At 37.1% G+C, this 22,777-nt stretch overlaps 5 protein-coding genes across 9 annotated transcripts; 1 reads left to right on the forward strand and 4 right to left on the reverse strand.

Annotated features, from left to right (window-relative positions):
* Positions 1-5,456, reverse strand: LOC110851496 (ubiquitin-protein ligase E3B). Its single transcript, XM_022099292.2, has 19 exons — positions 5,012-5,456; positions 4,737-4,943; positions 4,508-4,651; positions 4,297-4,423; positions 3,967-4,209; positions 3,725-3,883; positions 3,460-3,627; positions 3,193-3,372; positions 2,848-3,119; positions 2,575-2,763; positions 2,211-2,493; positions 1,834-2,128; positions 1,563-1,726; positions 1,341-1,499; positions 1,166-1,269; positions 962-1,091; positions 725-889; positions 543-654; positions 1-453 (listed from the first exon to the last, which is right to left on the reverse strand). Exons 2-19 carry the CDS (start codon positions 4,910-4,912, stop codon positions 281-283), a joined length of 3,243 nt encoding a protein of 1,080 aa, XP_021954984.1. The 5' UTR covers positions 4,913-4,943; positions 5,012-5,456; the 3' UTR covers positions 1-280.
* An 89-nt stretch (positions 5,457-5,545) lies between these two features.
* LOC110851292 (protein-tyrosine sulfotransferase 1) lies at positions 5,546-12,755 on the reverse strand. Of its 3 annotated transcripts, none has more exons than XM_022099013.2 (7): positions 11,226-12,755; positions 10,964-11,001; positions 7,280-7,502; positions 6,908-7,147; positions 6,624-6,818; positions 6,268-6,521; positions 5,546-6,175 (listed from the first exon to the last, which is right to left on the reverse strand). In XM_022099013.2, exons 3-7 carry the CDS (start codon positions 7,418-7,420, stop codon positions 5,896-5,898), a joined length of 1,110 nt encoding a protein of 369 aa, XP_021954705.1. In that variant the 5' UTR covers positions 7,421-7,502; positions 10,964-11,001; positions 11,226-12,755; the 3' UTR covers positions 5,546-5,895. The 3 variants fall into 3 exon arrangements, with proteins under 3 accessions (XP_021954705.1, XP_021954704.1, XP_035708969.1); XM_022099012.2 differs by having other exon boundaries at positions 10,964-11,143; XM_035853076.1 differs by lacking the exons at positions 10,964-11,001; positions 11,226-12,755 and adding an exon at positions 8,228-8,420.
* Positions 12,756-13,686: 931 nt separating this feature from the next.
* Positions 13,687-19,983, forward strand: LOC110850753. 2 transcript variants are annotated; one of them, XM_035852743.1, is made up of 10 exons: positions 13,687-15,756; positions 15,833-16,108; positions 16,192-16,297; positions 16,640-16,785; positions 16,866-17,006; positions 17,095-17,226; positions 17,333-17,547; positions 17,689-17,804; positions 17,886-18,276; positions 18,398-19,983. In XM_035852743.1, exons 2-10 carry the CDS (start codon positions 15,864-15,866, stop codon positions 19,750-19,752), a joined length of 2,847 nt encoding a protein of 948 aa, XP_035708636.1. In that variant the 5' UTR covers positions 13,687-15,756; positions 15,833-15,863; the 3' UTR covers positions 19,753-19,983. The 2 variants fall into 2 exon arrangements, with proteins under 2 accessions (XP_035708636.1, XP_021953989.1); XM_022098297.2 differs by having other exon boundaries at positions 13,688-15,756; positions 18,395-19,983.
* LOC110850754 (synaptosomal-associated protein 29) lies at positions 19,853-21,385 on the reverse strand. The gene is made up of 3 exons (XM_022098298.2): positions 20,843-21,385; positions 20,655-20,756; positions 19,853-20,560 (listed from the first exon to the last, which is right to left on the reverse strand). Exons 1-3 carry the CDS (start codon positions 21,077-21,079, stop codon positions 20,144-20,146), a joined length of 756 nt encoding a protein of 251 aa, XP_021953990.1. The 5' UTR covers positions 21,080-21,385; the 3' UTR covers positions 19,853-20,143.
* Positions 21,386-21,522: 137 nt separating this feature from the next.
* On the reverse strand, positions 21,523-22,507 carry LOC110851375. Of its 2 annotated transcripts, none has more exons than XM_022099124.2 (5): positions 22,346-22,507; positions 22,120-22,186; positions 21,980-22,057; positions 21,893-21,910; positions 21,523-21,804 (listed from the first exon to the last, which is right to left on the reverse strand). In XM_022099124.2, exons 1-5 carry the CDS (start codon positions 22,370-22,372, stop codon positions 21,713-21,715), a joined length of 282 nt encoding a protein of 93 aa, XP_021954816.1. In that variant the 5' UTR covers positions 22,373-22,507; the 3' UTR covers positions 21,523-21,712. The 2 variants fall into 2 exon arrangements, with proteins under 2 accessions (XP_021954816.1, XP_021954815.1); XM_022099123.2 differs by having other exon boundaries at positions 21,860-21,910; positions 22,346-22,505.
* Positions 22,508-22,777: the final 270 nt, after the last annotated feature.

Consider the following 22,777-nt stretch of genomic DNA (forward strand, 5'->3'; position numbering starts at 1 on the left):
TTTAAATATAACGAGAGTTTTATTGTTATTCAATGACTTCTTACAACAATGCACGACACGCATTATTAACATATGCATAAGGAATAATATAATAGTTTTTTTGCTTACAAGAGTTAATCACTATAAAATTTGTTTTATGATTTGGTACTTGGCTTTGGAAATTGGCATCTTGATTGACAAATGAGATAAAAATGTGTTGTTTAGAGATATTATCACAGTTACGCTTACAGCAATTAGTTTTTTTAAGATTGTAAAAATGAGGTTGAATTAATTTTTCAGCTTAGGATAATTCAAATCCAACATTGGATGTGATTGCATATCGGAGTTTTTCACGCAGAGTTGGTTTCTTCTGATAATTTGGGAGTTTCAGTAGGTTGAAGCATGTCGAAGATGTGGGGAGGCGTCCGGCTGGGCTTTTCTTGCCAATTGTTAAAAACCCCCTCAAAACACTCCCTACAAGTCATAAAAAAAGATTAGTTCGTTATGCAACTTCGAACAGCATATATTTCTAAACCTATAGGAGAGAAAAGCATATTGTGTACCAATGGTATCTCCTGTATCTTCATCATCACTGACTTCGACACATCGTATTGAAAATGGTGGGTCAAGATTAGCAAACCCGAGCAGTGGAGGTTTTGAGCAGCTTGTAACAAACTATTAAAAAGTATTTTAGCATTTTTGCAGGGCATGAACTTTGTCCGATTTAAGAATCTGCAAAAGTTACCTTTAGAAACAAGCGACGCTCTCGTTCACAAAAATCATTCTCCAGAATTTCCCATAACCACACGACGACTCTATGATTATCATGGAACCCTCCATAGTACTGGGTATTTCGCCTGAGATCATTCAAATCAATGTCTGTATCCTCTCCACTGATTAGACGTTGCAACTATATAGAGTGAGACAACATAACGAGTTAAAATATAATCACAACTTGAAAACCATATTTCCAATTAAGTACTTCGGGAGGTGAGAAAATTCGTATCCATTCATTTGGAATGATTGAACGAAATCCTTTCAAAAATGCAGCAGTTTGTTCCTTGATTTGTACGTAAAGGTGGAAATGCGCCATGAGATACAAGTAGCTTATCCTAATGAACATTATAAATTAAATTACAATATGCAGATTTATAATGAAAAAATGACATCATTTTTTGGAACATACTTATTTTGATTGGTAACAGCGAGCAGTCTTCCTCCGGGTGTCAATTCTGTCGTTTTAATTACACCCAAACAGTCTTGGTCAATAGAAAAAGTCAAGTCCAGATCCTAATTATATTACAGATAATGCAGGGGCTGTAAAATATTAACTTAACGAAGGCTTAATTATGTTTTACTACCGCAACGTCTCCGTCATAGTGTTTCAAGTAATTTAGAGAATTATAAATCTCTCGGTCCAATGATTGAAGTTCATCAATTGCCGAAAATAAAGCGTTTTGCTGGTAGCCCAAAATTTGGCTCAAAAAGAATGAAGCGAAATGCACATCAACAACGATTCCCTAAAAATCAATTTTGTAATGAAATCTGACCTCCATCTCGAACCAAATTAATTGGTATATTACCTCGTAAATTGCTTTTGCTAGCATTTTTCCAACGAATTCGTATAGCTGCAAATGATTTTCATGGAGGTAGGACAAAGAAGAGGGATATAGGAGGTTCTCACTAGTAGTTTTAAATAAGTTGAGCGAAGGGTTGAATACGGAATTGATTGTCTCTTCAAGGAATTCTGCAGACGCATAATTAACACAAAGGTGAATTGTAGTTTCTCAACAATAATTAATTTAAGAAACTAGTACTATTTTCACCAAAAGTTCTTGGATAATAGTTAATTACCTTTAAACACCCCATCCTGGTCAATCCCAGCCTCGTCCAAACCCAATTCGTTCTGAAAACGAACTCGAATTGTTCCCTTAAGTGCCTTTGGGCACAGACTAGCAAGTTGAGCGTATCCATCTTCCACAATTCTGCCTCTTTGAATCGTGACCAGGGTTGACCCACTGGGTGAAGATCCAAATTCATGCTCTCCGGGCGAGTTGCCATTCAAAGTTTTCTCAGATGCGGCCCATTTTCGAAATAAAAGAACTCTAGCATCTTCTCGTATCACGTGCGGCATGTCCAGCAAGACTCTCTGTTTTAGGCAGAAAACAAATAATTTGATAGTTTCAAGTAGTAATGTTAACATGCAATTAACAAATTATCAAACTACAAACCTTGGCATTCTTTCGACCCTTTTCAATGTCACACAAGAGCTGAGTAAGTTTGGAGGGCTCAATCAGCCAGTGATCATCTGGACAGTATTTTCGCCGGCAGTCTCTTCGGTAAAGTACTATCAGTAAAGTTTTCAATGTGTTCCAAGTGCAATCTCTAAGTCGGAGGCAGTTGGGATTCGTTATTAACCGATAGCAGAGTTCGTTCACGAATTGCGCAATTTTTGATATATCAGCAAGACTGAAGGCTTGCTGATCCTCATACATTTCTTGGTCATCAAGCATACTGTGGTAAAAATGCAATAGTCTTAGGCTTTTAGAAATTTAAATATGAAGGATGTGCTGTAATCAGAATGAGGCCACTCACGTCACATAATGCACCATGGCTTCGGCGAACATAACAATGAAAGATTCTTGAGGAAGTCTGGGAACGCAGAGTAAAACGTCGATCCATCCCTTAACATCTTTTCCCAATAATTGCAGAAATTTCCACAATGCTACAAGCCATCGTGATGCTCGCTTAAAACATAAACCAGTCAAGATATCCAGTCGACATCTAAAAAACCACAGACAAGAATAAAGTTATTTACAAAATACAACAAGCATAAAGAGTAAAGAAAGAGTAAAGGCAGTAAGTTACATGGAAAACGTGTTAATAATGTTGGAAAACATTTGACAGCTCTCTGCAACTCTGATGGTTATATCCGAGGTAAATTTTACGGGTGTACTGTCTACACTAGATGATCCAGGCTCCATCATCAACGCTTTTCGGAAAGCCTTAACAATTGCACCCTTGAATACTCCAGTCTTTGTTGGTGTTATACTGGTTCGTGGATCCTCAGTCTTTTTATCACAACTTTCAGCAGTAGAAGGATGCTCACGGAGATGTTCCATTAGAGGATAAAAAATAGCCTGGGTAATGAAAAAAAATTGTTTCAAGTATATGCAAGTATAAAAGCTGTACACAACCCAGTAGCTCACTCACTTCAAGGAAGACAGGGCCCCATAGAAATTCAATTTGCTGTTTCACAACCAATACACAATTCAGCAGGGATGAGGGGACTGGATGCTCCACCCAACCCAAGATAGGGTGCCAATTACTCTTCCTGTAACTTGAACTTTCCAAGTTCTTTAAGCAAACTCCGAGCAGTTGCGAAATAGCTTGCTGCAACGACAAGAGTTTCATTAATAAATGCTAAACAGTCATGAAGAAGTACATATTGAATTCTTTATAAAATACTAGAAAACATACAGAATACTCTGGTGTAAATTTGCTTGCAAAATCTTCAGACAACTGAAGTTGGCCCAAATGAATTATGTTTGCGAGTAACACGAGAGCACCGTTGATATCACCCGCCATAAATTCTTCATTTTCAATTATTATGCCAGAAATTGGGTCCAACAAAGAGTAATCCAATCCCTATAGGACAACAAGATGCATATCAAGACATGCTTTTGACAGAAACTGACATAAAAAGCTTATATAGAATATATAACACACTAGTTTTTAATAATACCTCTGGGCAAATTGAATCCACGTAGGAAATATATGCAGGTACAGTTAAAATTTTGGTCACGTACTGGATTACTGATCTACGGTTTGTGTAACCTTCTCCCTTGGTGGAATCGATTGTCAGTTTAGCAATGGCTAATAAATTTGTTCGTCCAAGAAAAAACTGCAAACCAAAAAAGGAAACGTTGAAAATTAAAGAGTGTAAAATGTATTAATTAGCTTTCAAATAAATGTCAAATTACGTACCCTAGTAGGTCGTGCAAGAGCAGCCACCAATATGCTGTGCATTGAATCGAAAAAAAGGTCATCGGCCAACATGTGAGCAAAGATAGTTGAATTGAGTTTGCGAATTCCTGGGATGAGTTGACCATACGGAACCGCATTGTCAAGAAGCTTCCATTTGTGCAACGATGTCAGACTGACCAACGTGGTTAAAAAGAGGGATAACAGTTTGGAATCTGAAATCAGTTCCGGTTTCAGCTTGGCGACCTAGTAAAGCAAGCACATTATCGTTTTAGTTGTAACTAAATTAGTTAACAATTTATACTTATTTTAAACAGTACAAAGACCTCATACCAAGTTCAAACAATATGCGGAGAGGTCTTTCAGGTGATTGATCCACCGAACGGCTGTCGCCTTGTTCATTCCACATCCAATATAACTATACACTACATTCGGCTGACGCATGCTCCAAACAACGTATCTAAATAATTTGAATCGTAATTAACCTTTACTGCTGTTAAGAAATCTACGATATATACTTTCTATATAATACAATATATTTTACCTGCACAGCTTTTCAACAACACTTGGGGACAACCGACTCTTCCAAGTTTTCATCACGAGGTTACTTGCGTAGAAAACATCTCTACTTTTCACATACATTCCATCATCCGGGCTGAAACTGGCCATCAAAGTTTCAAACTGTCTCCTAAAATTAAATATTTAACGACCCATCATCACCACGTACACTCAAGCTCCTTCCTTTACCCAAAAATAATTAATGAAGCCCTTACAATGCTTTCTTTCTGATCACACTCTTGGCGACGTACATCCGCATAAAGCGTTGAATTACTAGAGCCGATTCCTGCTTCTTTTGATCCGATTTCTTCTTTTCCTTGGCTTGCCGAGTCTTCTCCAGAAATTCGTTGCGCTCATCGATGAGCGGATTTCCATGAAACGTTTCTCCCATTTTTTCACTTCTTAATAATTACTTATGTTCACTAATTCAAAAATTCTAAAATTAAATAAATCATATATCAGACAAGTATTGTTACTCTTTACCACTTACCGATTAATTTGTTCCTAGAAATTGAAATACGTATATTCACACTGGTCAATTTTTAAAAAAGTTTCCAATCCTTTCACAAAAATTTTCACGCGTTGACGAGACGAATCACTCCCACCAGATTGGCTTCAACTCTGACTTTGGACGGTGAAACTGCATTTTTTTTATGCCAGTCGGAAAAAAGGTCAGCCGTCTTCCTCCTATTTGAACTTGAACTTTGCCAACGAACCAGGAAATACGAAATATTGAGTGAACTGCTGGATTGACTAATTAACAGATGGAATGACTTGGAGTAACACTGGGCACACCCACGGAGACTTATCTTTGGTCAATTTGTACTCTTTTGTGTGCTGTTTTGAGAGATAATCTCAACTTATCATGTAACATGTCCCCCAAATGGGATGGGGTTTTGTTTTGTTTGTTATTCATTTGAGCTAGTCGCCCAGCCGCCTCTCGCACACCCAATTCACTCGCAAAATCCCCTACTTCACCAGATTCACATGATCTCAAGAGGAATGAATACGAAATGCCATGAAATTTTATAATTCAATTATTTTTTATTTTTATTTTTTCTTGTAGTCTTGTGGTAGAAGAACAACAATTGAACGAGGAAGCAAACCCTCCTGAAAGGACATACATGATGATGATGATATTTTGGTTTTACTTACGAGAATTTTTGAAGAATTTTTAAGACAAGATCAGAGATTTTTTTTACTTAAGCGAATCATGCATATTTGAAACGCACCTCACTCTGCAGCCAGTCACCACATTCGTAGTAAACTTACGAAACTAAATATTTGTAGTACTATATAATATATAATTCATGTAACAATTGAAAATAAGTCGTAATAATTTGGAGATTTTCATTTCATGAAAAAGTAGTTATATTAGTTTTTTGTGTTGCCTCCTTTAGATTTGTGTAAAACATCTTCAACTGTTTTGACCCATTTATCCGAGTTTTTCTGAACTTCGACGGTATTTGTGGCTACTTCGGGGTCTGGGGCGCCATAGTTTGGAGGGTTCGAGTTGGGATCGTAGCCAAATTCTCGTAACATTGGAGCCACGGTATCCATGTCCTGGATGACATCGGCAGGGATGACACCCACCCATTTGGATAGTGCTTCCACATTGACGGGTTTCACAACTTGGTCAGAGGATCGTTCAACTCTGGCGAGGAAAAATTTGCAAAGAGACAAATAGATTAAGGAGGTGAATAATTATATGTAAATAAATCTGTTTAAGATTTTTGAGTTGATTACTTGGATAGGGAAACACCACCCGGTTTGTTTATGTATCTTTCGTGGTGCATAACATCTTCTGTCCAGGGGAGGCCCAAGTAATTTAGAATTGTCTCCATTTGGGAGCGAGGGTGCAAAACTAAGTCTTCATATTTGACTTTAAGACAGCGATCCGGTCCAAGGTCTTCACACTCACGAAGCATCGTTTTCATGGAATTGGACCATTTGGTTAAGCACTGTCTGTAGTCTGTCAGATCAAAGCCAGTCACTGTGACCTGCAAACAAAAGAGGAGACAAAAATCAAAATCAGTATTCTCTCTTCTCATATATTTTTGTATAATGATTATTAGTGATTATTATTATATAATGGCTATTACCTTGCGCGTAATTAAGGAATGTACAACGGCTCGTCCATCCCTAATCATGAAAATGAATTTGGCCTGTGGGAATAGCTTAAGTAGGTAGACTCCGTACTTCAAAGTGAAGGGGTCCTTGTTGCACAATCTGGATGCGGGCTCTCCATGCTTGACAACGACTTCCATTATGAAGGAGGCTACGGCATCCCCAATAATCTAGTCGTCACCAAAAATATTAGTGTTACTTCTATAGTCCTTCATATCCTCATTAGTCACATAATTATATTCTTCAGCGGGGTGTCTACCTGATCAGTTAGACCGGCCTCATGAAGCCGATTCGACTCTTTAGCAGATCTGTTCCACTGGGCTGCAAGTTGCAGGATTCGTGGCACGACACGCGTCTCCTCCCCGCACCTAATATCATTGTGAGCATCCAGCATAGCTCGGACAAGCGTCGTTCCAGAGCGAGGAAATCCCCCGATGAAAATGAATGGCGAAGTTCTGTCATAAGTAAAAGTTTTCCCATCCTTTCCTGACACCACCGTCTGAAAGAGGAAACGTGACATATTACTATTTCGAATTCCGTCCAGATTTTTCAACTTGGACAACAATAATAAACAATCGTTCCGTCTGTAAAATAATTTATCATCATCGTTCAGTAGTTAAATTCTGCTCACCTCACGACTAGTAAAAATTTGACATGATCCCGGATCGTTACCACTTCTGACGAGTAAAAAAATAAATACGAACGGAGTTAAGACGCATAAAACGACCAGGACTGCCTTCCTCGCACTCCCCACGCCTCGTATCATGAGCATTTTTCTTGTCCCTTTAATTTTATGTCCACACCAGTTTCCAGCATAGCATTCAACTCCACGGCTGTCTTGGCAAGCTGGTAGTCTGCAATATACAACGATATTCACCCCCACAATTAGTATTTATTCGTTATCGCACCGATATGTACATAGGTCACAACCATTCTGATATATATATATTGATTATATATACGTATAAAATCCCTATGCTGTGCACATTTGTCATAAATGAGGTGCAAAGCTAAACTCAAATTTTTTAAACTACTCTCTTTCCAACCAGGCGTTGTTGCTAGTTTCTACTTGTGCCTACCCGTATTCTTCATAAGAAATGTTTACATTTCTAAACTCATAAATTAAAGTAAACAACTAATTGTTTTCGTTTCGGTGTGTGTGCTTACTGCTTACTTACTATGCAGAACGATGGGTATGGTTTGTCGACAACGCTCAACGAACAATAATCAACTTGGGCAATTTCGGCCAGGTCATACAGCTACCGTTCAATATTTCGATTCCTTGCTTTCGCTTTTCCAACCAACCAACCAAACTGTATTATTATCGTTATTATTATTTTCCTTGCTGGCTGGATAGTTTGCTAAAATTCAATGCACGCCCCTTTCCAAGATCGATACCGGATTGGATTAATGTCACTCTTTGTCAAATAATTAAGTATGTACAACACGACTCTAATTTATCCTGTTCTGCCAATTGTCAGAGAACAATACAACTCCTTGATTTTCACCAGGAGGGCAGAAACACGTCAACCACGCTGATACGATGATACAATATTCATGTCGCTTTTATTTTACTTACTTCTTTGCTTCGCCGGCTCCTGCGAAATTGCAGAGCGTTTCGTAATTTTATCCACTTGATGTTATTGTGCACATGTGGAGTTTGAAATAAATTTGTAAAATCCACATCTGCTGCTGTTGCCTTTATTTTTTATCTTTTCTATAGTCTCCGTATCCAGCCAGTTAGCTACTTGGCAACCAAAAAGAGGTAAATTTTTTCATGAAGAACCGTGGACGCCAAAAATGTCCGCAATAAATTCGAAATTTTTTTTACGAAATTTCACTACACAAAATAGCCCTATAAATAAGTTTTGCTGAGCAGTGTCTGTCTCTCTCTGTAAAACTAAACTTCTTCTATTGCCAGAAAACAATAAAAAAAATTTTGTAGTCTTGTAAAAATAGGGGAAATGAGAAAGATTTTATGCTTTGTTGCTACCCCGAGACTCCGAGAGGAGGAATACGATAATTAATATAATTTGATGTCACTCAACAACAACATGCACTTCTTTTTGGCCAAAGATTTTTTAACAAACTAAATAAACTGTTGAATCTCGTCGTAGAAATTTCAAGTTCAACTTCCACGTATGAGAGAGTTTCACCCTTATTAACTTAGAGAAAAAGAAACAGAAAGACAAAATGTGAGGGTTGATGCTAGAATCGAAGAAAGTATTAACAATTAGCACGAACCAACAACAACAACGTCATTCTTCAAGGGTGGGTGTAGTGAGGAATTGCAGAAATTAAGGTAAAAGCGGAAAAGGGGTTGTGACGAGCATAATAATGTAGCAGCGTCCTAATTAAAGTAGGTATCTAGATCTATATTAATGTGGGTATCACCCAGAGCCAGCCAGTTAACTAACTGACGTTCTTCCTCTGCACACGACATATTTATTAGTTAATTGCATATGTGTGTGCTATGGTTTTAGCACTGCTTAACAATATTGTTGTCCTTTGCACAACTTGCGAACGCCATGCCATTTCGTCGTTTAGTGGGTAACAACACCACCCTTCTTGATTCTGAACTTTGAATAACAATGCTGCCATAGTTTGACCTACAACAAGGACAGTGATGAATAAGTAGTAATATAATAATAAAAGTAATGTTAGCAAAACTACTTGACTTTGCTCACATCCTTGAGAAATTAAAATGGAGTAGGTAATTGAAATACCGGTGTGCAAAACTTGAGGGCGGAAATCATTCACTTGTTTGCATTGTAAATTTGCAAGCATGTTATGGCATGCAAGCTTCCGATTTTTTTGCAATCCAATTTCCTGAAGTAACGAGTGCATAGGTGTGAAAAGTTTTAAATCGGTGTCATCTCGAATGCACATGGGGTGGGTTTTTTGTTGCAAATAAATAATGTCATAAATTATTTCTTTAAATGGAGGCCACGGTGAGTCTGTAAATGTGCATAAGCCCGTTTCAAATCCGCTGTATGTACGAAGGATCAAAGGATCATCGAAAACCAAATTCCCGAGAATTTATCCGTCTTATTGGTTATACAATAAACGAAATGTCTAGATTTCGTTTAATGTAGACAAGCTAAATTCATAGGACTTATGAAACCAAGCATTCTTTTAAACCAATATGCTAACAGAAAAGCCTATCTGGAATTAACTAGACAATAAAACCTATCACAATAACATTTTTCCAGTTGCGATGTACCTATAAAATTGTAATTTGCATTGTGTTCCCCTCGCACAAACCTATACATTTCCGCAAGCTTTTTGTCGGAAAATCTGCCCACGTATTTAACTATTAACTCACTACAAAAGAATCTTATTACAATCGCTCCATTAAAATGGATTCTAAAACCGTGCACGTACTAAATAATTCAAATATGTGTTATTATGTCGACAAAATATGCCAATTATTCATCGAGCACAACCTTGGAACTAAAACTCCAGCAGGGCATACTTCTTCATAACAATGCATGCATATTTACAAAATGGTTTATGTATATCCACTGAAATTTCCAATTTTAAAATACCCTTAGAAATTTACAGAATTGTCATTTACATGAAAAAAACTCTGAAAAAAAATCTTTTGAAACAGCACTAAATGATACAACTCAATTATTGAAATGAGGTTCATTGCTCTACTTACAGTAAATTGTTTTCCCTACAATCTAGATCACTGCACAAATTATAATTACACATCGGGGTGGAGGGAAGAAGGAGGAATGGTTTATGTAAAAAAATTGATTCGAATCTACCAACAAGAAGTACAATAATGTGCGTAGTATTACAAACCCTTTCCCTCCTCACGTTATTGTCTACTCTAACGTTTAAACGTTACATGCAACTTAACTCGCTTTGTTCGTGCGTGCGTACGTACATATGCACATTTAATTGTACCATTAAAGACTTGGACCACGTTTAAAATTAAAATACGAAATTGTTTACGCTCGTGAAAAGTAGACAAAAGTCATACTGTGACTCTACATGTAGGATGTGACAAAGTGTGATGAATTAAATTAAAGCAAATGACATCCTGTGCTATTCTTTCTTGCTCCTTTTTCACGCATGAGTAGCCACTTGCACTTGTTTTACTTACTTGAATCCTGATTAATCTCCATTTTAAAAAAACCTCAGCTGTTGTTTCAAGCCTTGTTCAAACAATGGTATCGAATGCATGACTTAAACTGCTGCGTGTATGTATGTAGAATATGTATGTAAGTGCCAAGCACAGCACAACGAGTATAATCGGGTAATATGTGTCGTAGTCGTGTATAAATAAAAACAATTAGATGCTTACCATGATATAGTACAATTTCTTTTGATGCTGTCCTGGAACTGGGGAGACGATCGAGCATCAGGCAACAATAGGAAAAGATTCAATCAACATGAGATGCCGATAGCAAAATAAATAGATTCAGCAAGACAACAATCATAAAAGGATGAGATTTCAGTCAAAAAAATTTCAACAAGATAGCGCCTGAAATCCAATGCACATATGTATTTGATTACAAATTTTGTCAAGCATCTTCCCAAATAAATTAATTTTTAGAGTGACATACCTCGTGCGTCGTCTATTTTCTTGAATAACAAATTATTGGAGAGAGAGATTCACACGATATTTTCACCTTCCAATGTTCTCACACAATTCTTGCACTATTTTAATTTCATTAATTGAACAGTTAAGTGTTTCTCGTCAAATTTATATGTATGTATATATGGCTTTTTAGTTAAGTTGAACTGTACGTTGTTACTAAATTTGTATCCTTGTGACTAACCCTATTCGATGGTATTAAGAAAATGTATTAAATATTAAGATATGTTACCACGTCGGTATCAAAGTATTCAATAAAATAATGGATCGGAAGAGGCAAAGTTGGATTGGAGAAATTCTTAAGCAATTCTCGGAATGCACTTGGGTATTTTGCTTCTTACTACAAAATTAAATAAGAAACTGGTCAGAATTTTACTTTAGTAATAACAATATTCCATATCACAAAAAATCCCCTCCTTCTTTATCATTAAACTCTTAAATGGATGAAAGTATTTAGTAACTAACACTTATATTTGCTCACTCTTCTTAAATATGGCTTATCTCTCGTGGCAGCGGAGAATGTTTTGTTAATAAAATTTTTTAGTCTTATCTCGCACACTAAACCAGATGCGAGGAAAATAGGAAAAAAAGTTGTCCAACTGCTGTGCAGGAGAAGAAGACACAGAAGAAGACTTGCTACTTACTGGAATCTGGAGATGTTTTACCCATAAAAGTTAGCCACGAACGAGCAGCAGAGAAGAGAGAGTAGTCTAAATTTAATTTATTTTTTGACCATGTTGCTTTCTCCACCTTCCTCCATCCACTCTTCTTCTTCTCTACGTCCTCATTCTCAATCTGGAGCAATTTGTCTTCATCATCCAATCCACCCACCAACTCGAATGCACTTTACACTCAAACTCGGTGATGATGATGACGATCTCGGGCCAGACTTCCAGAAGAAAAAGGCAGCAGCAGCTCTCAGACAGCGAGGCAGACTCGACTGGAAACTGGAACTGCACTTTCGGAGAAAGATCAAAAAAGCTCGGGTATTATTATTATTCACTTCATTTCAAGTTTTTTTTCTCGTCTCCTTCCAGCAAATGAAACCGAGTCGTCGTCTTGATGAGGTTGATATGATGGCGGTGCGGTGGTTTGGTCTCTAATAACTGTTCCACGTCAGTAGATGCAGATGTATAATACCGACCGAAGAGTGATTAAGAAGAAGAAGAAGTTGTTGGTTAGTTGCAAAAAATTAGAAAAGATGAATGAGCCCTGGTGGTGGTGAGCATTATTGGGTTAAGTTTTATAAAGTTCGTCCTCCCTCACATTCGTGACGACTTTTCTTAAAAAACAAGTGTATACCGAAGACTACTTAACTAGGAGTTAAGGATCTCGACCAAGTCTTTTATTGTCTATCTGTCAGAGGGGTAACCGTAATAATAATAATAATAATGACAAACAATAATGAAGACGCAAATGCGGTCGGTCGAATCTTTTTTTTTCTTCACCAAGTAAGCAATTGCACTTGATTGTGGTGATGATGATGATGCTGGGATGCGGTGTCAACTCAAATCAGTGCGTGTAAAGGGGATAGCGAATCTCGTCGAGTTCTCATGAATTTTAATAACAACTGCTCAACAACAGGAATGAGATGAGAATTAAGGCTGTTAAACCCGTGTGTGCAGTATTATTTGCCCCATTGCCATTATCATTGCATCCCATCCTGCTTAACTCGCTGTGTGTGAAGGCATGCAGACAGCAGTGTGCAAAACTATAATGTGCATGCTGATTTAGTTTTCTTGCGCTTCTTCTTCGTTTTCTTTGCTAAATTCTACGAGTAAAAGTAGCAGCAACAAGCGAGTGAGTGAGAGATGGGTGGACGACAGGCATACATGCAAGTAGGCATCAAAGTTGATAACCGAAAAGAATGGCGAATAAAACGAAACCCTTTTCTGACGGTGGTGTACTGTCTGCCAACCACAGTAGAAGACAAGATATGCTCAGATTGATACCATCACCATACCACCACCTGCCTGGTTTATGCAACGGATCACCCATGTTTTCGATACTCTGCTAAAAAACACTTGGTCGACACAAGTCAAATGATATCGACGAAGATATTCTTAACAAATACGTAACACCGAGAAACCTGTGACACCGAGAAACTACGCATTTCATTCTAATTGATGAAAGCCCACAACTTTCTCCACGCTTAAATGCACCAAATCATCCAAAATTTTACACATTTTCATTCCACGATGCCTTGTTTACATGCCATATTTCATGTGATGGTCCCAAGAAGCACTTTCTTTTACAGGGGTTCTCTTCTTATAAGTTTACAGAAGTGGAGGGTATATAGCTTATTTAGAAGAGCACATAGCTTTGGTCAATGTATTCGTCCTGTTATTCCTACAACTTGATGGTGTTGTACTGAACCAACTTGGCAAGAAGTTGCTATTACACACACTACGACAAGTATGTATTTGTAATCATAAGGCAGAGACTCAGCTACTAAACCTTTCCTTATTATTACGCGTGCTTCTTAAGTGCAGCAGGCAAATCGAGGAGTTTGTTTGTTGCTAAAGACATTTAAATCATTTTTGAGGGATTGCGTTAATTCAATAATTTTCTTAGTTGTGTGTGCGATATCCCTTAAACATTTTACCAGCCAACCAACCAACCAACTAAAATGACTCTCTGACTTTAGCTGTGGTGGTATTACGAATCAAAAGTGCTGTGTGTGGACTACATAATAATCTAACTCGTACTTTATACAACATTGCACTTATTAAAGATTTTACTCCCCACTGCTGCATCATTTATATTTATAATAATAAACCCACCGCCGCCCAACTACCATCAATATTTTAATACTTTATTTGTGACTGGGCATATGCACCACAAAATTACGTTATGATACACATGTATACACGGATAGTGTAATTGCCACCTTGCATTATTATTATTATCGTCAAGTTGCAATATATCTAACCCAACTCTTGTACATACATACATAAATGTGCAATAAGTGGTGGTGATGGTGGACTAATATTTGAGCATAACACACGAGTAAAGTAAGTAGCATATTCAAACAATAATGGAGAATAATTGGTTGTGAAACAAGGAACAACAAAAGAAACGGACGCAACGCAACGCAACAGAAGAAAAGTGCAACATCGAGGAAAAGAATAGCTTAACTCTTACTTAATACGATTCTTATTCTTATTATTATTATTTGCTAATATAAATAATGGACAGTGCACAAATGGTGGAGACAGGTTGAATAATAATAGTAATAATAAATGATGGTGTGAGTGAGATAGATAAGAAGAAGAAGAAGACGACGAAGGTGCAAAAACCACACCACAACACATTCGATTCCTCCTCCTACTTGATTAGTATAGAGTCGATCATATATTGTAAAGTTTGCGTTATTGTTACATTATTGGTGGCAATATTACATTGTTGGCTGGTGATGGGTGAAGTGGTTTGCAATAAGAAAGATGAGAATAAGAAGTTGCAGTGTGTACTACTAAACTAATAATGGGGACGAGGACAGACGGGTCACACTTCACTACATTTAATCCAACTTACCTTTCCTTCTTCTCCAAGTCTTAAAATAATGCTTTTTGAGCCTCATTTTCAACCAAATTTAATCCCTCATCATCATCATCACTACGATCATTCTTTGCAAAAAAATGATACACATTTAATTTCCACTCTCTGATCTGCTACCACTACTGGTTTGGTTGGTGGTAGTGACAAAATAATCCCCTCAATAATTCGACTACTCAGGCAAAACAAAAGTGATCCACTTAACAATAAGATCTCGTCGACGACAAGCACAAAGTAGTACGTTTTAGTCGTAATGCTAACAGTCATCCTGGTCACTTGGAAACAAAAAGGCGATTACGATCAGAAAAATTAAAGTGCAACAATTGCTAATGGAGTTTACCGTTCACAGTTTTATTGACACTTTCCGTGAGATTTTTTAAGGCGAAGGACGTTCCTGCTGTCCAGCGATCAAATTAAATATTACATCAGTATTGTGAAACTAAACCATTCAAAAGATAACTAGCATAGTAGCAACCAACATTTATACTTAATTCATGTGATAATCGAGTCAAATTCAGAGTCAACTAGTACGACATACATAATTAACGTAACAAGTAAATTTAAAAGGGAAGAGAATATCCGAAAAATGTGATAGTTTAATAGTTACATGAAAAAAATTGTTAGTAATTTGTTTACAACAGTTCAATATTTTAATAGTAGGAAAAATAATCTGTTTGTAAAGTATGAGTAAACTGTATGGCTTTCACTTCAGAAATTGGAACACGTTGAGATTAAGTAATAGTTACATAATCTGAAAAAAAAACAATGCAAAAAAATCAGTGTTGAAAAATTGATTTGCTCTCTAAACACCATAATCTTACAGTTTTATAAGAAATATAATATACAGATTTTATTTCATGGTTATAAATGATGAATATAAAAAATAAGCCAACTCGTAGAATAATTCCGAAGGAATCTCCTGCTCTGTGGTGGTGACGAGATATGTATGTTAAACTAACAAAATATTATATGCTTCCATTAATATATGGTGTTTACTAATGAATATTTTCATTACTAAAGATAACCGTGACGAAGACGAAAAGAGGTGAAAATGCCTGAGATTGAGAAACACCTTCATCAATTGACTCGCGTCATCCGGGAGCAAGATTCCATCAAACTTGTTGTCCGGTTGGAGAGTTCGGTGGGGACAAAGATTCGCTATCTCGCCGTCGTATCCTGCATCGAACAAGATTCGGAAGAATTTTGCCTTCTGGGGATCGATTGCGACCAGGACATTTCACTCGGTCTCGTTTTGGCGATCCTTTCCTTCACCACCATTCGGCTGGATGGAGATGGGTACGCACGCCACAAGATATTTGCCACCTTCAGAGAACGTATTTTAATCATGCATAAACTTTTAATTGCTTTACATTTTGCAGAGGATTCTGTGTTACGACCGGTGATGGGCTACGGAGTCATATTTTTAAGCCAGTATCCGTCCAAACAATGTGGTCCGCCTTACAATCCCTGTACCGAGCTAGTGAAGTGAGTTTTTTTGTCAATGATACATTATATGAGTGAATGAATGAATTAGAATGTCCCGGACACATGTAAAGAACATGTCCTCATCTTTTAATAATCCCTCAAATGTTTGTGACAGTCATTAACAGGGGGATTATTACTTGTTCCTAGTCCCTATGATATATTTATGAAATGACCCATCCACTTTGAACCAAGCAACTGCCAATTACTTGTACCGTTAAATTCCATTATTATTTCATTAGAGAGAGCTGCAGTTAATTATTGAGTTTGGAGCGCTTCAAAATAAATTAATAACTACAATTTTGATAATCCCTTTACTCAATGATGTCGCTCTAATTTTTTCAGTGTGCCAAAGAGAACAATAGCTTTCAAGCGTCCGCAGTCAGATACTATGAGGACGTTTTTAGCTCCTACAAGTCGGACCCCAGTTGCCTTACCGAGTGGAACATTTTACCTGGAGTTGAAAACAGGCGACCATTAGCTTCAGCCTTGTATAAAAAAAATTGATTTTGCAATTATCTAGACATGTGTTACACACCTATTTGAGAGTTGACTAACTATTCTATTCTAGTACTTCTGAGGAATTGTTCTTTCAAGAAAAGATTAGCTGCACACTCAGAGAAATCTTACTCTGCGAGAGAGATCTTGATGAAGTGACTTCCAAAGAGATTCGAACAAAGTTGGAATGGAAATTGAAGGTTGACCTTTCACAGTAAGTGCACGAATAAAAGTACCGGTTCAGTTTGTAATTACTTCGTAATCCTGGGTTTTATTTTAACCAGTTTTTACGCTTATTATAGTTACAAGTCCTTCATTGATGAAGAAATGCTGAAAATTTTGGGTCAGATGGAAGCTCCAGCTCTTATCCTTGACAATTTGTACCTAGGCACTGAGTGGAATGCATCTCACCAACAAGATCTCTTTGACAAAGAGTATAAAAAATTAATATACAAAATATTATATAACTTTTTTACTGCATCTAACGATAAGCCAATTTTATTATGTACATTGTGTGTAATTTCTACTTATTTATTATAGTATCAACTACATACTTAACGTCACAACTGAGATTGACAATTTCTTCCCAGACACTTTTCGCTATATGAACATTCCAGTCTGCGATACTGAAGATACTGATATTCTTCGGTACTTTAACGACTCTTACAAGTTTATCAATAAAGCGAGGAAGGATGGAAAAAACGTTCTAGTTCATTGTAAAATGGGGATCAGCAGATCTGCCACAATTGTGATTGGTAAGTTGGTCGGTCAGTTAATAATTATCGTAGGCCCAATTGCACAAAAAATTACATATCTCTATTCTCTATCTCTGGGCTCATGTCATTTGTGTGAGCGGCAGTACTAGTTCGACACTATATTTATTAATATTGTTGCAGCCTATGTCATGAAGACAAGAAATTGGGATCTCTCCAAATCACTAAAACACGTCAAAGAAAGGAGAAATTGTGTAAAGCCAAATCCTAACTTTATGAAACAACTGGAAGTTTACGAGGTACTATGTAAATATTGTCATTATCAACGACAGACCACCACTATGAAATCACATTAACTTTGCTGATTAATTTATCTTCAGGGCATACTAACCGCAAAGCGGTTCAGCACAACCTTGGAAAAAAGATCCAAATCGGAGTCAAACTTAAAACAGAGTGACAAATCAATGTTGCTCGCACGAAGTAATGATAGAGTCATGTGTTCATCCAACAGTGATATTACCGAGAATGGGGTCGACATGAAATCTCATAAAAAATATTTTAACACTGCACCTGCTCGCCTAAAGCCTGAAAAGAATGGTCGAAAACTAGTGGACATTCTTAAACCAAAAAGTTCCTCATGCGCAGCCATACTAACGGATAAACATGAGCTGCAAAATATTGTCCCACCCGAAGTTCTCTCATCGTTCGAAGCTGCTGTCAGTGTTCTTGAAAATCCGACCGTGACCTCAAACTCGTACTGTGATGTACAAGGTATGCTTGATTGATGATACATATATCTTTCCTTCCTTCGTTACTCGTTTCAAGAGGAACCTGTGTAACTATAGTAACTGACTTATTTGTCCATTGAGCTAATTGTTACTTGTTACAGAAGCTCCGTGTCATCGTCTTACGTCAACTACAACAACAACAAAAACAACGTCAACTTTCATTAGTTTGGAAGTTCCTGTAGTGACGGTGACTGCTGAAGAAGAAGGAGAGGACCCCGTAGAATTTGTGCCTTCTACTTCTCCCGAAAAGTTGAATTATTTTGTGTCCGAGGAACCCGTTAGTTTTCAAGACTTTTTATTGGATAACAATGACCTCACAACCTCTATGATCCCACTACCACCCCCAATGGATGAAAGTATGGACACCGAAGTTCTTCTGACAGATCATCACACGGAATGTTCAAACACTGATGATCCAAAAAAGGCAATGAATTTAAAGTGTTGCAGGAGACCATATAATGGTCACACGTTCAGCGTTTCCCCCAACCAAGTCGTCAACATTACTTCCATCGTTGACTACTCAAAATTCAGTGTGCGTCACCTGGTTAATGAATTTGAATTGCACAGCAAAGGCAGTGGTGGTTCTTCAGGCGAGAGTACAAATGCTCTTGAGATTCTAAGTCATAAAACAGTACGAAGTCCACATAGAACAAAAGTTAGAGCGAAATTATTGGATAATTGTGATACGGATTATACGAGTAGTGAAGATAACCAAGAATCGGACAGTGTGCCAATCCTTCCTCAATTTCCAGACTCTCACGCAGTGCACACCGGAACAATGAGTTTGAGGGATTTTCAAACCAATAAATCTAGTAAAAAAGTTGAAAAGCTGGGTTGTCTCCCATTCTTCAGAAAATACTCATCCTCAATGTCAAAGAGTTCTCAAAACAAGAATGCGGTCGGACCCGGGGGCAGTCACACCAAAAATTCCTCTGGGAGTAAATCTCGAAAAGGGAAACTGATGGAAAAGTTGAGTAGTGAGAGTGGGGACTGCATTTCTCCCCTGGAACAACTCCCAGCCAAATACCAGTCCACAGGGGTAGTGAAACAAAGACTGGAAGCATTCGAGGCTAAAGCATCCCCACATTCTAAGCATCAACTATTTTTTCGGTCTCATAACCGGTCTCACAGTGCCACCGGATCATCCGGTAGTCTTCAGTTTGAGTCATTGGGACACTTGTCGCAGAGAAAATCGTCAATGCCGCAGTTGGGGTCTAGAAGTTCAGAGTTTGATTCCCCAACGTTTCAACGTCTTCCAATAATCCAGTCATCGTCAGACCGGAAAGCCTCGCTCGACTCGAACGGACTCTTTAAAAGCTTTCCATGCCCGATGGTTAGAGGATTTCAAAATTCTGGATCCAAATCATTTTTCTCAACCTCTCCAAATTCAAGCAGTCGAGTACAACATGGAAGTACACATCCTCTCAATCTTCTTCCACGAACCCCGACCTTGACGTAAAATTAATTGTGGTAGAAGGTTAAATTGACAGCCGCACAAAACTCCAAAAACAAAAATGAAACCCAATAATTCACATATTTCGCAATAATAAAATTATATGTATACTTTCTTTATATTTATTATTCCCGATTAATTAATAACGTTTGTATCGTCAAAACATAATGAGAGCATAATATTGAAATTATGACATTGGATTATATTTATTACATGAAATAAACAAGTATCTACATATGCTTCTCGTACATAAGAACTGTGACATGACATGAGATTTAGCCACCATATTGCATTCGTAAAAAAGACATACGAGACTATTACAAACATTGGTATGGATATAAATGTACTAAGTTAATTGGAATTTACTGCATATTGTTCTTATGCATAAGTATTACGATTACTTTTTCAAAATCCGATTCATATCCTTAGTTTGCGATTGAACCTTGAAGTCTACATCTTCCGTCTTATTAGTAATTCGACCCAACAATACATTTTGATCTTCAATTTCTTTGTTGAGGTCCAATCCCAAATTTTTGAGCCGTGAAATGGAAAGCCCGATATCTTCTAAATTTTTGTCAAGTATACTATCAACATCTTGAGAGCGCATTGGTTCATCAGAGCGAAATCGTTCAACCGGATGAACACTGCTTTTGGCGTCCACTTCCGTCTTCTCCAAAACTTGCGCCAATCTAGTTTTAGTATCTGGAACATTGTCAACTTCTTTGTTCAGATCTCCTCCAGAAACCGATGTGGACATTTTTGCTGCATCGTTTTTGCTCCCAGAAAAATAGTTTTTCAGACTTCCAAATACGCTCTACGCATACATATTTACAAGAATAAGTACAAAATCGACTAGGATAGTTGAAACTGTATTATTTTAAATGGGTAATTGAACAATTTGTATGTACCTTAATGCCTTGAATGTGTCTTTGACTAACACGCAGCGTCGTATTGATCTCATCCAACTTGCTTTCAGTATTTTTCAGTTGTTCTCGTTGACGGTCCAGTTCCTACATATGTCAAAAAACAATTACTGTCATAAATAATCCACTCTTCTGCTGCACTATTTAAAGCATGTCACTAATATAAAAAATACCTCAGCAGTTGCTGCTCCAACAGCTTCAGACTCGTGCAATAAACCAATTGAACGGAAAGAAGATTGAATTGTACGTTCTTCAATTTTCCTTCGTTCCTCTAACAATTGCTGGTGACGATCTTCAATAGTGGATGACTCATACGCACGTCGACCAGATCGAAGAAAGGCTGCATCGTCGTCATCCGTCGTGGAGAAAAATGGGGTGCTTTTATCATATTGATAACTGGATCCAGCCATTGTTAAATTAACTACCTCTAATACTTCACAGATGTGATTCAATTAAATCGTTAGTAGTATGTTGTTGATGGCTTGACGATTCGTCAATGACGAAATTTGAAAAGAAAACTACAATAATTCTATCAGAGGGAATAACACGATGTTGAAAAATGGCAACTTCCAAATTATTCAAAGTTATAGATGATAATGATGATGAAAGAGGAAGAAACTAATTATTGTAGATTTTCAATTTATTTATACTAATTCTTCCACCCACAATTTGGAAAGTAGAGCGTATGACTGACTCACTTTTTATTACTCCACTCCTACCACCACCACCACGATCAAAACTTGTATGCATGTAAGTGTGGAGAAAGCTTTTTTACTATGCATTCTCACTACACAAACCACTTTCACCAGGCAATGCCAATTTGAATCAAGGATTGCAACAAAGAATATCCCAATTATTTTTTTAAACATTTATGAACATTTTATTTCTTCTCAACTCTTCTGGCAGCGTACAAATTTAGAGAAGGAGAAGGTAGAAAGTTGAAAGGCAAGCAGGTAATCAATTAACTGGACAGGAAATTAGAAACTAAAGTTATAATATGACAATTTTATTATGATTGGACATGTCAAAATTGTGAACTCGCTCTATAACTTCTTTTTAAATGCCTCCAACTCCTTCATATACTTCTCGATTTGGGCGCAAACCTGTCGTAGAGGTTCGGTGCCGTTCTTCTTCCCTAAAGTAAAATAATCCCATGTTTTTATTATAAATGAACGATATCGAAATATTACCTAAAGAAACAACTCCTTTGGCAAGAGGTTTACCCTTCTCATCCCGTAGCCCTAATAAAACGACATAAAGCTATAAAAAGGCGACAACGCGAAATAAGACGACTTCTAAAAATTACCAACCGTCGTATTCCTCCTCCAGCTTTTTTAGACTAGTGTCTGCCTGCGTCCTTATTACGTTGATGTGCATGATTACGCTCTCTAAAATTAAGTACGTAAAAATATATATCGGAAGCCATAATAAGTTTTACCTACATACTTACCAATGCTTTTGATCGCTTTTTTCTTTCCCTTCTTTTCTAAAGGATCCAATTTATCCATTCTCACTAACTAAAAAAATCCTTATTTGAAATTATTTTCAGAGTAATACCGGTTTTATTTTGACAGAAATGCTTTGAGAGAGGCTACTATTTATCTTCTCTTAAAATTGCAAATTTTTGAGATTGCATAATGTATGTAAGCATCCACCAAGCTTGCAAATATTCTTACCACATCCATTGGCTCTGTATATCCCATTTTAAATGTTCGTTAGTCCAGTCAAATATGCAAAAGTCTGAAGCACTCCTGAAGAAAGAATGTCACTGCTAAAGCGTTGACGAAATAGTGTAACATCTATAACCTAACACCCAACATTTTGTCATTCTACGGTACTTGGCCTTCGAAACAGTCTCCCTTTATATTTATTTATATCATTCCTAGTAAACCCAAACCTTTCACAAATATTTTCATGGACGATGTATTTATTTATACCTAAAGTCGTACGAGACTATTACAAACATTGACATGGACATAAACGAACCATGTTAAAGAATTTTGTTTACTCCATATTGTTCTTATGCATAAGCATAAAGATTACTTTTTCAAAACCCGATTCGTAATAGGAATTTCATATCCTTAGTCCGTCCCTACTTTACTACTTTG

The sequence above is a fragment of the Folsomia candida genome, unplaced genomic scaffold (genome assembly GCF_002217175.1).
Source record: "Folsomia candida strain VU population unplaced genomic scaffold, ASM221717v1 Fcan01_Sc006, whole genome shotgun sequence".
NCBI lineage: Eukaryota > Metazoa > Arthropoda > Collembola > Entomobryomorpha > Isotomidae > Folsomia > Folsomia candida.